The sequence below is a fragment of the Ciona robusta genome, chromosome 10, assembly GCF_009617815.1.
Source record: "Ciona robusta chromosome 10, ASM961781v2".
Classification (NCBI taxonomy): domain Eukaryota; kingdom Metazoa; phylum Chordata; class Ascidiacea; order Phlebobranchia; family Cionidae; genus Ciona; species Ciona robusta.
This window is the reverse complement of record NC_143244.1, coordinates 1389713-1405238: the sequence shown is the minus strand read 5'-3', so window position 1 is coordinate 1405238 and position 15526 is coordinate 1389713. Positions and strand designations below refer to the sequence as shown.

The window sequence follows — 15526 nt, the reverse complement described above, 5'->3', positions numbered from 1 at the left end:
ATACCAAAAGAGGAGTTATAATAATTTTAAATTAACTTTTTATTTAACGAAAAATGTCAACAAACAAAATAAATAGAAAATTCACTCACAAAGAATTAAAATGTTTTCGCTACTTTTTCTTTGACCTTGGTTTTTTGGTAGGTTCCGCTGATGCGGGTTTATCATTCGATGAAACTTTTTTTGATTTCGAATCTTTCTTGGCAGGTGCTTTGGATTCAGTGCTGTCCCCCTTTTTAGATTTTGCTTTGTCGGTTTTCGACTTTTTGGAAACTGTAAAATATATCCAGTTATTTCACATTTCAAAATTGTAAAGCACTACTCCGTTGTAAAATAGTTAATTTATTATTTAATATATGTTTTATGTGAATTAGATCAAGGTCTTATACTGCAGCGTATACGACATGTGATCTGAAATATACATATGCCATCAAAGATATTTCATACTAACAGAAAGCAGTTTTGGGTAAATTCAAGTATAAATTGAAAAGAAAATGTGCAGAAAAATAATATCTTTATTATGGTAGTGTTATTTAGTGGGGTGAGGAAGATGGGACACCTTTAGAACACAATATCCAAATATCCTGATCATGTTTCAAACAATTAGCAACGGTCTATAGAAGTCGTGAAGGCTCGATTTTATGATTGCTTGAATTTACTTTGCTTACTACCAAATGTGACAAGAAAATAGAATAATAAACTGGCCCATCTTCCCCCACCCATAGGTGTTTGTAACACGTGTACTGTATCACAAATAAAATAAGCAGCAATTCACAAGTTAAAGCAACTAGGCATTTGTACCTGGTGTTTTTTTGTTAGGTGGCTTCTTGTCTTCTTTGGAGCCCTTTGTTTTCACTGCCTTTTTAGCTGCAAGAATAACTTATTAATAATTTAATAATACGCTTAATATATAGGCAGCAAACTTGTTTCCGTTTGCTTCGTATCAACTGTCATTCATACAACAACAAAAAAAACTCTTAAAATAATCAACCTTAAAAACATGCATATATGCTTGGTAACTCTTATAAGCGGCAACAGGATGAAAAAAATAGAAGACCCTTGTTATACCAACTATCGTTGGTTGCCTTACCACACGAGGATAAAACGAGTTACATTTATTCATTCATTTATTTCATTGTACTTACCAGCAGTCTCATTTTCGGATGCATCCTCAGTACTCTAAAAAAAACATTATTGAACATTAAGATTTGGCTTAACGTGAATAAATTTGTCAAAGGTTCATACTGAAAAACACTTTACTCTTTTGTTACAATGGCTCACATATCAGAGTGCACAGCAAATGGTATTTCATATGATAATCACCTGAAATTTGACCGCTGAAAGTTTTTCTTTCATCATTTTCTTTCTTTTCTTGGCAACGACCGGTGAAGCGGCAATGTTTAACGACAACCTGGCTTTCTTTAATTTATCCTTTGCCAGCTGCATAAAAAATTATGCTACATGAAATACCATATAGTTGTTCCTCTATGTATTTTTAAATACGAGAACGAAGATTAAGCTAATTAAGCCAGGGAGAAAAAAACAATTAGCAATAAAACCGGCGCCGTGGAAAATTGGTTAACGCTTATACCTCTAGTGAAGAGGTTACGCGCACGAGGCTCGATGTTGCTACACCGTTGTTGGTTGTTTTGTACTTGGACAAGACACTTACCGTTTGAAAAATATTACCATACAAAGTCAAGGAGGCATGAGGTGTTCGAAATACGACACCCGTGTTATAACGATTATTGTTGATAAGTGGAGAAGACGCAAACCTGGACGGAGTATGACTTCTCTTTCAAGCTTTCCGCTGGGGGGAGGCCAGCGGGTTTCTTTATCGATGTCTTCTTTGTCTTCGCACTCTTGTTTTTCTTGATTAAAGCTTTCTGCTTTTTCTTGTGCTCCGGATTTACTTTAAAGCGACCAGATAATCCTGCGGAAAGTATTTATACAGCTATTAATATGATCTTTTCCTATAGAAAATAGCAAAGACGAATAAAAGTTATATAATAATAGGGGGGTATATGATGAATAAAGAACATTATGTCCATTATATTCTAACCGTGTTTTTACAATTAACAACCCATGAAGTCGCAAGGTTACGGTTATAACTCTGTAAATATTCTTCGTTTACTATACTAAGGAAGAATGAACGAAAATAAAACGGACCATCCTACCACAACTTGTATATAAACTGTATAAAATTACAACTTCCATGCTATCAACAAAATTCTAACCTTTTAGTTCTGCGTTCCCGGTCTTACGTTTCGGTCGAATCAAAACTTCATCTTTTATTCCCTTCACTACGGCGTGTTTGATGTAGGACTTCACTTTTTCCTAAACATAAATGTTTGTTATTTCACATAGGTGCAAACCTTTCACTGTATAATATAAAAACACGGACTGTTGTAGCATATGTGTACCAGAAACACGCATATGCGTACCACCTCACGCTAAATGTAGTTACTGACAATGTTGGTATTTAACATCACATTGGTGTCTTTTTATACACCAGACACACATGGTGTGTTCATACACCTCGTGCTAAATATAGAGACTATATTAGAGTCTATACTAATTCACCATAGACCTACATCTCAAATACAAGCATTAATAAAATGAAGTTTTTCATACCGGATTCAAGCTGTATTTCTCGACGATCCCTTTAGAAATTGCCATGAAACTTGAACCTTGTTTTTCCCCAATCTCTTCTATCGTATCCACTACCATTTCTAAGTAAGGTTTTTTCCTGGCACCAGAAACTTTTTTTGGGATTGCTGTTTTGAGAGGTTCTTGTGAAGGACTTTGGGTCATTTCACTGTGGAAATTGAAAAAAATAGTTTTCATTTTTCGGTTGAGTTTATTTTTTAAATACATGAATGAATGTAACTTGCTTTACGCTTATGTTGCCAGCAAAGGGCGACAAAAGTCGTTATAACACGAGTTACCACGAATATAAGTTTGTGGGTAATTGTTGTTTATGATTTTTTATGTCTTTTTTATGTATGGCTTACAATTTAGAAAACTCATCATTAGTGACCACTCGGTTGAAGGAATTGCCGTTATTAGTGTTTTGCATGCCCAGACTGCGAGCGCTTAAACCACTAAGCCACTATGGGAAAAAAAGAAACCAACAAATAATTAAATTACCTCTCCAATTCTTCTTCGCTCTCATCATTAGTCGACAACTCTTCATTCTCTACCTCGTCAGTATTCATACTACTCATCTCACAACCTGTAAAGTATTGCATAGTTGAATTTTTAAATTAGGTCAAACATATAGAATAGTATATGTCATAACACTTAAGCGACATTTTTTGCAGATAATCTGTGGATAAACGATTGAAATATGTACATTTACAGGAGTTTTACACACGAGTGACGTCCTAACAAAAAATAGAAACTTTGTATTGCGGAACGACTAATTATAGTAGGGTGGGGTAAGATGGGACACCTTTAGCACATAATATCCACATATCCTGGTCGTGTTGTAAACCCCTAACAACTGTCTATGGGAGTTGTGAGGATACGGTTTAATAATTCTTTTGAATGTTTCTTGGTAACTACAAAATAAGACGAGAAAATAGAATGAAACGGTGTCCTATCTTTCCCCGCCCTATACTATTATAGCTTATAGGTTTAGTTTCTATGTGGTCCTGTATACAATACAACACACCACAGTGAGTATTTCGCACCGGTCAACAAGATCAATGGTGAATGTTCCTAACCAACCACTTTTGAAGTAAAAACCTCTGAAGCGAATCTATAATGGCGTATAATAGAATTTCGAATATAAAAACGGATTAACCAAATTTATGGTTTCTAATTGTTACTGTTGCTGACCAGAAACCAAACGCCAGCATGAAAAGGTTGTCATTATACGGTAAACCATTTTATATGTCAGGTATAGAGCTATCTTCAAACTGTTGTGCACACCTATAAAAGTTACCTTTTTACGATGAAATTTTACAGCAGTACCGATGCGACGATATAGCGAGCCATATAAAACTAAGTCATTTTAAGGCTAGGTAGCACGAAGAACGTAAACGTTTATGGTACAAACGTTGTGTTCAAAAATGTAAAGATGAGCCAGCAATACGTTTTATTTTTGTGCTAATATATTTTGTATGAGCTTACTGTAAGAATTACCAGTTTAGTAAAGAAATGTTGCTTTCGTAAGTAAAGAAATTGCGAAAACAATGAAATGTATATGGAAGCGCCGGTTACAAACTACTGTACCGAATCGAAGGGTCCCTTTTTTAGATGCAAAACTTGCTTTATACGCTCAGTAGGCATCCGTTACACCCCATCACCCAACGCACAGTATAGGGTGCAGCAGCTATGTATGTAAATGCTTATGTTGATTGTGCAAAGCAGTAAAAGCTAGCATTACACCATCAGGAAGTGAACAGGAGTAATTCTAACTATTAATGGTAAACAGATATAGTGTATAGTACAGCTAATAATAATATTGGCAACATACATTCATCAATGCTGCAAGTGTATACGTTATACAGAAAAACCATTTAACCATTTCAGCTTAGTGGGGTGGGGGAAGATGGGACGCGTTTTTAATCTATTTTTTCGTCCTATTTGGTAGAAAATAAAATTTAAACGATTATAAAACCGTATCCTCACGAATTCCATGCGACATCGCCGCGGTTAAATGTTTAAAACACAATATTTTGATATTAAGTGCTACAGGTGTCTCATCTTACCCCGCAGTACTGTACATTAGGTGGGAATTATGTTGCAAACTTTTAAACTCTCGTTCAGGTTGTTAAATTATTTATTCTTGTGAGCTTATCTGTCGCTGCGCGGGGTTGTGCAAATACCGTGAGTAAGTAAACCAAGGTAAGCACTCATGCATGCAGAGACAACGTATTGGTAGGTATTGTTTTACCAGCGCTGATAAATGGATAACTTAGACCACAGAAGCGAGCATGCAAATGCATCGAGTTCACTTAAAACAACGTCGTTTGCAAACAGATGGGCGGAGACGATAAGTGAGCATACTAAAGGAGATCCTAACAGGTGTGTGGGTGTGTGACTAAGTTAATGTTACTCGGGGGTACTGTGTAAAAGTACTGCGTAAACTTGTGGAATTAGAGTAAAGATGCACGATTTAACATATTTTCTACAAATTGAATCAAACTGACTTTTAGTTTTTCACCATATAAAATGCAGGTTACTTTAATTGCGAGATATTTAACAGTTGTAGGTTCATGTAAAATATAATGATTTATATTTTTATGTTTATTTTGTATCCAAGCAAAAGAAACAAGCAGAAAATACTGTAGGTGTAGACTGTATAGGAAATATTGCGTCAGATAATGTAATACAACCATACACACACAACGAATGTAACAGTAAACCACAAAGTGACATCGCGAAACTTTATATTTGCTTTACTCGTTAACTTATTAAGGCACGACCTATTGAATATAAAGCAGCAAAGCGTAAAAGTGTACATAGTATTGAAAAATAGGTACGTTTACTTAAACATATATGTATCTATATAGTAGAGTGGGGGAAGATGGGACACACTTCGCACATAATATTCAGATATCCTGATCGTGTTTCAAACAATTAACAACGGTCTATGAGAGTCACGACGACATAGTTTCATATTTCTTTGAATGTTCTTTGTTTACTACTGAATAGGACGAGAAAACAGAGTTAAAAAGTGTCCCGTCTTCCCTTATCCTACTGTATAAATTTTAACTTCAGGATAAACGTAGTCTCTTACTCGCTGTCATACCTATATATTTGGTATAACAAATATGTTATACAAAGAACAAATATGTAAAGTAGGTTCGATTTGGTGGGTATAATATTATAATGCAAACACATATACGTCATAACAAAATAAGCGAGGACACAAAAGTATTAAAGTGCGTAAACACACCTCACGTTACCTTTACAAAAGATATAGTGACGTCCCAGCACCAACTTTAGACGTTTTAAACAGCCACGCTTTTATCTGACACTTTTTTTTCTCAAGTAGTTGTTAACCTAAAACAGCAGGTGTTTAACGACTGTCATTTTGATACTAATTTCCTTTTCTTTGTTGTTATAAATAAATTGTTCTTCGCTACTGTATTTGAGGAGATAAATAAACTGTATGATATATATTCTCGCTTTCTAAATTTCCAAAAAATAAAACACACAACGACACAGGTTAACTCAAACCTAACAACAATACGACACTATGTGTACAGTGTGCAACAGTTGCAAGCGCAAGAAACGCGACAGAAACAAAACGAAAACAATCAAACAATCAAGAAAAGCGCGCCGTTTGTTGATTGGTACGCTGTCGCATCATGTGACCAATGACGTCACAACGATCATTGTTTGTTGTTATGAGCGAAAAATTATCAAAGATTTTCTTCACGCGATGAGATAAGATTAAAATAGACTTCGGAATCAGACCTTGTACAAAATATATTTAATCGCACACGTGTATGTGCGAATATAGAGTGTCTTTTAAGATCGTTGGTTTTAGAGAAAATAAGTAAACGAACAAAAAAATGCAGAAGGCCCCTTTACATGAAATGTGAATTAAATTGATTTTTTTATACTAGAATAAGCATTTTGGAGCGAACGGTTTTATCGCTATTACAAATATCATTCAAAATGATGCATACAACGGAAAGCATGCAATCGGCGTGCGCAGCGTTTAAAATTTGTGCCTAATGACAAACGACGTGGTGTGAGAGACGCACGTTTATTGATAAAACTTGCGAATCAAACTCGGGTTTTAACGCTGTTGTATTACACCTGTCTTTGACTGATTGCAGTCGTTTCGTTTAATTCCGTTGTCTTTGTAAGTTTTTGCTATTGTGTGTGACGTAATCAAAGAATAAGTAGGATTGACATAAGAAATTCTACAGGTTATACTGTTGATTTCGTATGTTGGAGATATTGGATTAAAAATGCATAGGTAAATGTGGCTAGGTTAGCCTTCATGCAACGGGTCATTGATTAGATATACTTAAGTCGTGCTGGTATTATAATATAACGCTAAGCGTGGGACAACACTGAACCGGGAAAATAGTCCAGTGTTTCCACAAAAAAAAAAGTTTAAAAAATAGAACTGTGAGTGCGTTAGTTTAGCAGTTTAAAGCTAAATAATAATTAACATAATTTTATATTGGCAACACTGTAAAGCCGGTGTTATGTAAGACTACGTCACATATACGTTACAATGGAGTCGCAGCATTTGTATTGTGACGGTCAGTCAGACTTCGCGTATTGTTGAGCCGAGCTAAGCCATAATGTAGTAAGTTTGATATGTATTAAGATGATAATTCCAATAAAAATGTATTTAATAAGTAGAATAATAATAAAGTAAATCTAATTTGCCTCATTTCGTAAGATTATGGATAACGTTTTGTTAGTACCTAAACGTTAACCAAGCAACGCATATATGGCTATTATTAAATGGATAGTTACCATGCTTACAGAATAAACTTAAGTTTTCAAATCACAGCAATCAACTTGTCAATCCTGAAGATCTCGTGACGTCACGACACGAAATGACGTCAGAGCAGCAGATCACGCTTACTTTCCACGACATCAGGTATGAAGTGCGGCAGAAATTGGATGACGTTCCTTTGTGTGGGAAAACCGCTATGAAAGAAATTCTACTTGGAGTAAGGTAAGATCTTAATCTATTGTATGTAAGAATAAATGAATGCAACTTATTTTTTCTCGTGTGGTAAGGCGGTCGTTATAACACGGGTGTCAGGTTTCATACATCTCGTGCCGCGTACGAGTTACCACATATATGGTACTTTGTTGTAAGATAGGATACTGTTAGCACCCAAATCCGATATTTTCTGATGGACTTTGAACCAATAATAAGCCTGTTTTAGAGTTGCGAGGCTACAGTTATATAATTTTGTGAACATTCTTCGTCAACTACCTAATGAGACGAGAAAAGAGAATAAAAACCTTTTTCTATCTTACCCTACTATACGTAGTTTCATTGGTAACTATATATTATTCTCTCAGTCGACAACATAGACAACCAATAAATGATCACTGGGTTGGAGTCGCAATATATATTGGTTTAAATCTTGTGTGTAATACTTAAATGCATAAATATTTGCTATACATGTACTCAATAAACTGGACGTATACCGTATATGTATCGGTGTATTGTGCATAATAACCGCCTACAAAAATAGCAATGCATTCACGTAACCGCCTGCGGGTCTATACATCACATACCCGAAGTAACTATATGTTTTAAATTTTCAGTGGTTTGCTCCCACCCGGTTTAAATGCAATAATGGGACCAACAGGAAGCGGGAAAACATCGTAAGTTTGAAGTTCAAATCGTACAACTACTCGCGCCGGCGAAATTATCCTATGACGTTTATGAGATCGGAACTAAAGTCGAATTTTATAACTGGATAGTGCTTTTTACTGACCTAAATAATCTATGACGTCACGGTTCATTTCTCCTGCAAATACAAGTGACGTTAGTTTTAACCGCAACGTTTCGAAGGAAAAAAATTGCGGATTCAATTCAGTATGGACTTTTTGTACATAATTGATGAAATATGACTAAAGTTTCAATACATTGCTATATTGGTTGGTACAAAAGTTAAATGATATAACAATGCTATTGAAGAAATATGGATTGATGTAGAAATATACAAATTGCATCTTTGTGACATTGTTTAGCTATATTTACGTTTTTGAATGATCTGTGTTTAATGTATAAGTGGTTCGTGACGTTTTGTTCATATAGTAGGGTGGGTGGAGATGGGACACCTTTAACACATAATTTCCAAATAGCCTGATCGTGTTTTAAACAATTAACAACGGTCCGTGGAAGTCGTAAGGATACGGTTTCATAATTCTTTGGATGTTCTTTGTTTACTACCAAATGGAAAGAGAAAACAAAATAAAAAGTTGTCCCATCTTCCCCCATCCTACTATATATCATCTGATTTTTACCATCAGATCGAAAGTCTGGTTGAATTATGAAGTATCACTACATACTAGTACCACATAGGCTTTAAGTTAAAGCGTCAATTTATGTCCAAGCGTTTATCGTCAACACTAATGCATTCAAAGTATTATCCACTTTATTACAGCTTACTTGATGTATTGGCGCAAAGGAAAGACCCGAAAGGTCTGAAAGAAGGAATTGTTTTACTGAACGGAGAGCGGCCTCCAGTGGATTTCCGACTGATGAGCGGCTACGTAGTTCAGGTTAGTGTTTGAATAAATAAACTTAACTTATTTATCCTCCTGTGGCGTGATGTCTTGTTCAAGGACGCACAGGTCAACAAAGGCAGCAGATCTGGAGACGCGCTCACCACTTTGCAACGATGACGTCCAAGTCTCATTATTTCGTCACAGCAGTCTTTGTGTACCATTGTAATGTTTGACTTGTTGAAATAAAGTAACACTGCCGCTTGTGACGTAATAATGACGTCATGATTTACCAGGATGACGTTGTCATGGGAACGCTGACGGTTCGTGAAAATCTCGCGTTTTCAGCCAACTTGAGACTTTCGACCAAGAAATTTGATGCGAAAGCTCGGAAACTAAAGGTTGATGACGTCATAGAACAATTAGGTCTTCAAGCCTGCGCCGATACACCGGTGAGTTCAAAGCTATTTAAGTTTAAACTTGATTGTCAGAATGCAAGTCTTCGTTGTCTTGTTAGAAAGTTAATGGCTTAAACACCCGCGTTTTTAAATTGACCCTCTTTGCCTTTTATTCATAACATGTTTTAACGACTATTGTTTTGCTGTTGATCCCTTCTCATCATTGCTCCAATAATGTTATCTTCACTATCAAGATAGTCAAAAATTATATTCCGTTACTTTTTCTACCAGACATATTTTTTATAATTTTTTTAACAGATCATCTGGTATGAAATGACGTAGTATATTTTCGACGTTTCGTTAATTTCGTCTGACTTGAAAGTCAAGCTATTTAAAATTTATGTTTTGTTATAAAGGTGGGAAACGAGTTTGTGCGCGGAGTGAGCGGAGGAGAAAGAAAGAGAGTAAACATCGGGATGGAAATGATCCTTGATCCTCCTGTTCTCTTCCTGGATGAACCAACCACTGGATTAGATGCAAACACAGCGAACTCCATCGTTCTCCTCTTGTATAAGTATGTTTTGAATTTTTGAATTTGTACACTCACTTTGTAAAGTTTGACAGCGAGCGTGAGGTATATCGATGTATCAGTCAAACGGTGTATTTTATTCTGTATGAACAAGTCCGAAGCCAAGGCATTGTAGAAGGGCTTATTGGCCCAATAGTCTATAATACCTATATGTAATAAACACTTTCTTTGTATAAGCATAAGGTCACCTAATTTTTCGTTACAGGTTAGCTAGCGGAGGTCGTAACATTATTATGTCAATCCACCAACCGAGATATTCAATATTTTCACTTTTTGATCGTCTTGTTTTGCTGAACAAAGGAAATATCGTGTACAGAGGAGTCGCTAAGCAAGCGGTGCATTATTTTAAAGATATAGGTTGGTACATTTCATAGCCAATCAAACGCTTGCAATATTGCTTCCTATATAAGGGCTAGGTCGTACAGCGCATACCGCCAGGTAACCTGCGATGTACATCAGAATTGGCTCAATTCCCAAACTCTGTTCTTGTTTTTAATAACTACACCAATCGCACCGCGTACTAATAACGGCTGAGGATGTAGAATTGTAAATGGTACTGAAGCCCTGGAATTCGGTCCAACCTATTATTCCTTCACCCATAATAAGGAACAGATATGTTCATATTGTTAACAATATACTATATCTAAGGTTTCAGTTGCCCTCGCTTCCATAACCCTGCTGATTTCTTCCTTGATATTGTTGGTGGTGACGTCAACACTGCCCGACTTATCGGTCGAATGAACAGCGAGTCACGTGACACTGAAGAGGGTACCAGCAGCCCTGCTGAAGGTTTGTATAGTGACTTTAAAAAAAAAACGGAGTTAATTTTAATTGGGCTTGCTTTATGTAATACAATTTTGCATTGCGGTTGTTTTATATGTGCGACTGGTTTATGACAGAGTAAAGGAATGACACAGAAAAAAACTATTATTTGTCTGTTTACAATATTTTGCGGTTAATAATGTAAAATTATGCAGAAGGCGACCGAATAAGAACAGTTAAAGCATCTTCAAATCAAATTTCGATCGCTATGGAGGAAGACGAGCAAGAGGACAACAGCGGAAAACTTCTGGATTCCTTTCGTGCGTCATCAATTGCTCAAGATGAGGAGAAAGCGCTGAAGGTAACAAAGCTTTTCATTGTGTATTTATTGCTGCTTTGGCCATTGGAAATTATAAAAGTGCAAAAGAAAATTAAATGTTAAAAGCTATTTCATATATATATTGCATTGTGGGGTAAGATGTGATTCCGTGAGCACCGAGTTTCCGTATTTCATAATCGTGTTTTTAACGATTAACACCGCCCCTCTAATTATGTGTAAACTCTTTGTTTACTACCAAATAAGAAAAGAGAATAAAACATGGCCCATTCTACTTCTTTCAATGCATCAGCGTTACCATGATGTACAAGCATGAGGCGTCGTTTGTATAAATGTATATAGATTAAACAGTAACTATATAGCTCTTCGACCAAGAACTATAACGCATGTTGTCAAAGCCCATTAAAAAACAATTATGACACAGACTATCAAAGAAACTTTTCTTTCGCGAACGGGTGGGGTCGGATATTCATTTAAAGATCAAATATTAGAAGAAACACATTACGCCAATGGATTCTTTCATCAGGTGAGATCCTTTTTCGCGGTAGGAATGAGGAATGAGTGTAACTGTGCTCGGGTGTCGGGCAACCACAGAAGTATGGATTTAGTGGATGATTGTTTTTTGTTGTATGGTTGAAAATTTAAACAACAAATACCGGACCACTGGGTTAAAGTATTTGTCGTAAAGTTTTGCCCCAGGACATGAACACCCACAATGATGGTACCGCACTCCTGAGATGTGCGGTAATAGCGTTATAAAGGTAAAGGCAGGTTTCCCAATCACTTGCTGCGCCGAAGTTGTATAGTAGCGTGGGGTAAGATGGGATACTTATAGCACCTAATGTTCAAATTTTTTAATCATGTAAAAAAAGACAACGGTTTATGGAAGTCGTGAGGGTACGGTTTTTTAAATCTTTGAATGTACTTTTTTAACTTCCAAATGGGACGGGAAAATAGAGTGAAAATGTGTCCCATCTTCCCCCACCTTACTAAATCTGAACAAAAATGCTACAACATTTTAAGTCTTAAAGACAAAGTTTTATAATTTACCTTTAGTTGAAAACGGTAATGGGAAGAACAGGTTTGAACTTGTTGCGAAACCCAATGACGTCATTCGTTCAAATTATCATTATGATTATTTTCGGCGTTCTGATTGGTCTAATCTATTTCCAAAGTGACACGTCATTTACAAGTGGAATTCAAAACAGGTTAGTCAGTTCTTGTATGTGACGTTATCCCATACGTGCATGAAAACGGATTACTGGTCAGTTTTAACACAAACATAACATCCAATGTGCAGGATTTGATTATCATACCAACGCTTCGGTACAAAAACTAAAACTATCTTATGTGATGTTAAACGTTGACGTAATAAATACTGCAATGACGTAACCATCTCTTGGTACAGGGCCGGATGCTTCTTCTTTCTCATTACGACACAAGTTATGTCGAATCTATCAGCACTTGAATTGTTTATCGCCAACAGAGCACATTTCATGTAAGTCGTATGTGACATCAGTATGATATTTAACCTTGAATGTAATCAAAGCAAACGTTGTTGGCTGCCACTGTTAGGGTAGAAAAGCAACTTCCAGTACCACATGCTCGCCGTTGCTGGGCATGCTATAAATCCACGACAAAATCTCGTAACCGCTGCCGTGTAACGTATTAATTATTTTCCCCTGTATGTCTAATTTAAATTGCGAAATCCTTTTTACAGAAACCGTATTGCATAAGTTGCAACTAACTTGCACAGTTGACTGAAATAACTTGTTTAAACTTTATTCCAGCCACGAATCTGCGAGCGGTTATTACCGCGTCTCCGTATACTTCATCGCACAAATCTTTGCTGATCTTGTTCCAAACAGATTGATACCAAACACATTCTTCAGTCTCATCATATACTTCATGATAGGTAATCGGGATATAGTAGAGTGGGGGGAGATGGGACACCTTTCATTCTATTTTTTGTCTCATTTGTTAGTAAACAAAGAAATTTATAATATTTATAAAACCGTATCCTCGGGACTCCTTATATACACCGGTTGTTGTTAATTTAAAACATGATCAGGATATTTGGATATTCTGTGCCAAAGCTTTCCTATGTTTCTACTATGGGGTGGGGAAGATGAAACACCTTTTCATTCTATTTTCTCGTATACCTTATCAGGGTAAACAAAGAATGTTTAAAGAAATATAAAAACGTGTCCTTACGACGCCCATATAACGTTGTTAATTGTTTTAAACACGATCAGAATATTTGGATGATATGCGCCTAAGCTTTATTATCTTAAACAACAGTACTATACACGTTTACGATATAGAAATATCATCTTCTTTTACCAACCTCAATATATATCAACCATTATTTCTGTCGGAAAACAAAAATCCTGTATTTGCTAACCGTGTCGTATTTTTGTTTAATATTTTCTATTAACTAACGCAGGGTTTCAACTGAAGGTTGAGAAATTCTTTTTCTTTATTTTGTCACTTTTCATCACGGCTATTTGTGCGTCATCAATATCCTTTCTCGTGAGCGCCTCCGTGCGGATATTCGCGATTGCAAACATATTGGTTGCCTTGCCATATATTCTCATGATGTTGACTGGAGGTTTCTTGGCAAACACTGGGAGCTTATTGGACTGGATTGAATGGATTAAATACGTCAGCATATTTAGATACGGGACCAACGTAAGTGTGTAACAACTAATAAATTGGTAAATGCCAATAGCGCCAAACCTAACACAAAATAGTAAAACACCCATTTAAAAAGCGAGAGTGCTTGTTTTTAGGTAAAAAGTTTGCATGCAAATGCTAATGTGACACCAAATTTCCGCAAATAATAAAAATATAACCACAGGGGTAAATTTACCACATATTCGCTGCCATGCAAGAGACTTTACAACATATATTTCTTCAGGCTCTTACAGTCAATGAAATGAGTGGTTTAGTGTTCATCGATAACAGGACATATCCCGGGTTCGATCCTACTTCAAGTCAACCTTGCATAAGTACAATCACTCAAGGGTTGATTCCGAACTGGTAAGGCTTGCTTCAAACCAACTGTATTTTTCATCTTAAGATATAATAAGATAAAGTGAGATGGGACATGGATTTTTTGTCCCATTTTATAGTAAACAATGAATATTTACGAAATTATATGCCATGTCGTTACGATTTTAAAAGAGCGTGATTTATTGTTTAAAACACGATCAGAAAAATGCTAGATTTAGGCACTAACAGTATCCCATCTTGCCCCGCCGTATTATACCACCATATTAGCAGCACATCTGTAGTCTAAATATTTTAGAAGAACTTGCGTAACTTTAGCAGATGTCCCTATAGCTAACATTTATATTTTTTCAGTACCACTGGTGAAGCATACATGCAAATTCAAGGCATCGAGTACGGTGTGTGGGGTTTATGGGTCAATATTCTTGCTCTTGGCTGTATGTGCATCGGATTCCTTTTTCTAGCTTACGTTCAAATGCGAAGGGTTAATAAGTTTAAGTAAAACATTAATTCTTATAAAATGAATTAAAGCAGTGTGTATATGATCGTATGCCATTAAACCTGTTAAATATCTTATAAGTCCACCAACGTTTTCGTATCTTCCGCTTCAACGGCCATGGTTTAATATAGTAGGGTGGAGAAAGATGGGACACCTTTTCATTCCATATTCTTGTCCCATCTCGCTGTAAACAAGGAACATTCAAAGAATTATAAAACCGTATCCTCACGACTTCCATAGACCGTTGTTAATTGTTTAAAACACGACCAGTATATTTGGATATTTGTGTGTATGTGTCCCATTTTTTCCAACCCAACTTCTGTTACACTTCTAGGCAAATTGTCGTTAGCGATTGTTCTCTTTTTGTCATTTCTTTGTTATCTACATTTCTTTCAACCTATTATAAATTGAGTTGTTTTTTTCTTGATCAAATTCCCTATTTATGAAATGTTAGTGAATTGCTTTATCTCGGGCCATACTATGTTTCTAATTGATCATTTAAAAAAAAACAATATGTTTATTTTTAACCGAAAAATCGTGGTCCAGAATGTAACGGAACATGATAAAGAATAGAAAGCGTATAATACCAACACAAAAGTTGTGTCTAAAACTGCATTTCCGTCAATAGCAAAAACGATTGGATAAAAATCTGATCTTTGTGAGAGATATCTAGCAACGTAAGCTGATGGTGTGCCCGTCCTTTAGCCACTATATCACGATCAAGTACGTCATGTTCCATATATGGCGCCAATAAACCACGT

General features: G+C 36.0%; 2 protein-coding genes across 5 annotated transcripts; one reads left to right on the top strand and one right to left on the bottom strand.

Moving 5' to 3' along the window:
* Positions 1–21: 21 nt before the first annotated feature.
* LOC149729373 (uncharacterized) lies at positions 22–6142 on the bottom strand. Of its 2 annotated transcripts, none has more exons than XM_089887310.1 (9): positions 5906–6142; positions 3148–3232; positions 2632–2815; positions 2235–2334; positions 1773–1930; positions 1321–1437; positions 1143–1176; positions 799–864; positions 22–270 (listed from the first exon to the last, which is right to left on the bottom strand). In XM_089887310.1, the coding sequence occupies exons 2-9, from the start codon at positions 3222–3224 to the stop codon at positions 110–112; spliced, it is 897 nt and encodes a 298-aa protein (XP_089743436.1). In that variant the 5' UTR covers positions 3225–3232; positions 5906–6142; the 3' UTR covers positions 22–109. The 2 variants fall into 2 exon arrangements, with proteins under 2 accessions (XP_089743436.1, XP_089743435.1); XM_089887309.1 differs by having other exon boundaries at positions 5916–6136.
* LOC149729372 (broad substrate specificity ATP-binding cassette transporter ABCG2-like) lies at positions 4744–15418 on the top strand. Of its 3 annotated transcripts, none has more exons than XM_089887305.1 (16): positions 4744–5031; positions 7490–7657; positions 8263–8322; positions 9108–9225; positions 9465–9620; positions 9983–10140; positions 10361–10512; positions 10804–10944; positions 11133–11278; positions 11679–11780; positions 12311–12462; positions 12663–12752; positions 13045–13169; positions 13701–13945; positions 14175–14296; positions 14621–15418. In XM_089887305.1, the coding sequence occupies exons 1-16, from the start codon at positions 4913–4915 to the stop codon at positions 14766–14768; spliced, it is 2202 nt and encodes a 733-aa protein (XP_089743431.1). In that variant the 5' UTR covers positions 4744–4912; the 3' UTR covers positions 14769–15418. The 3 variants fall into 3 exon arrangements, with proteins under 3 accessions (XP_089743431.1, XP_089743432.1, XP_089743434.1); XM_089887306.1 differs by lacking the exon at positions 4744–5031 and adding an exon at positions 6780–6940; XM_089887308.1 differs by lacking the exon at positions 4744–5031 and adding an exon at positions 7095–7279.
* Positions 15419–15526: the final 108 nt, after the last annotated feature.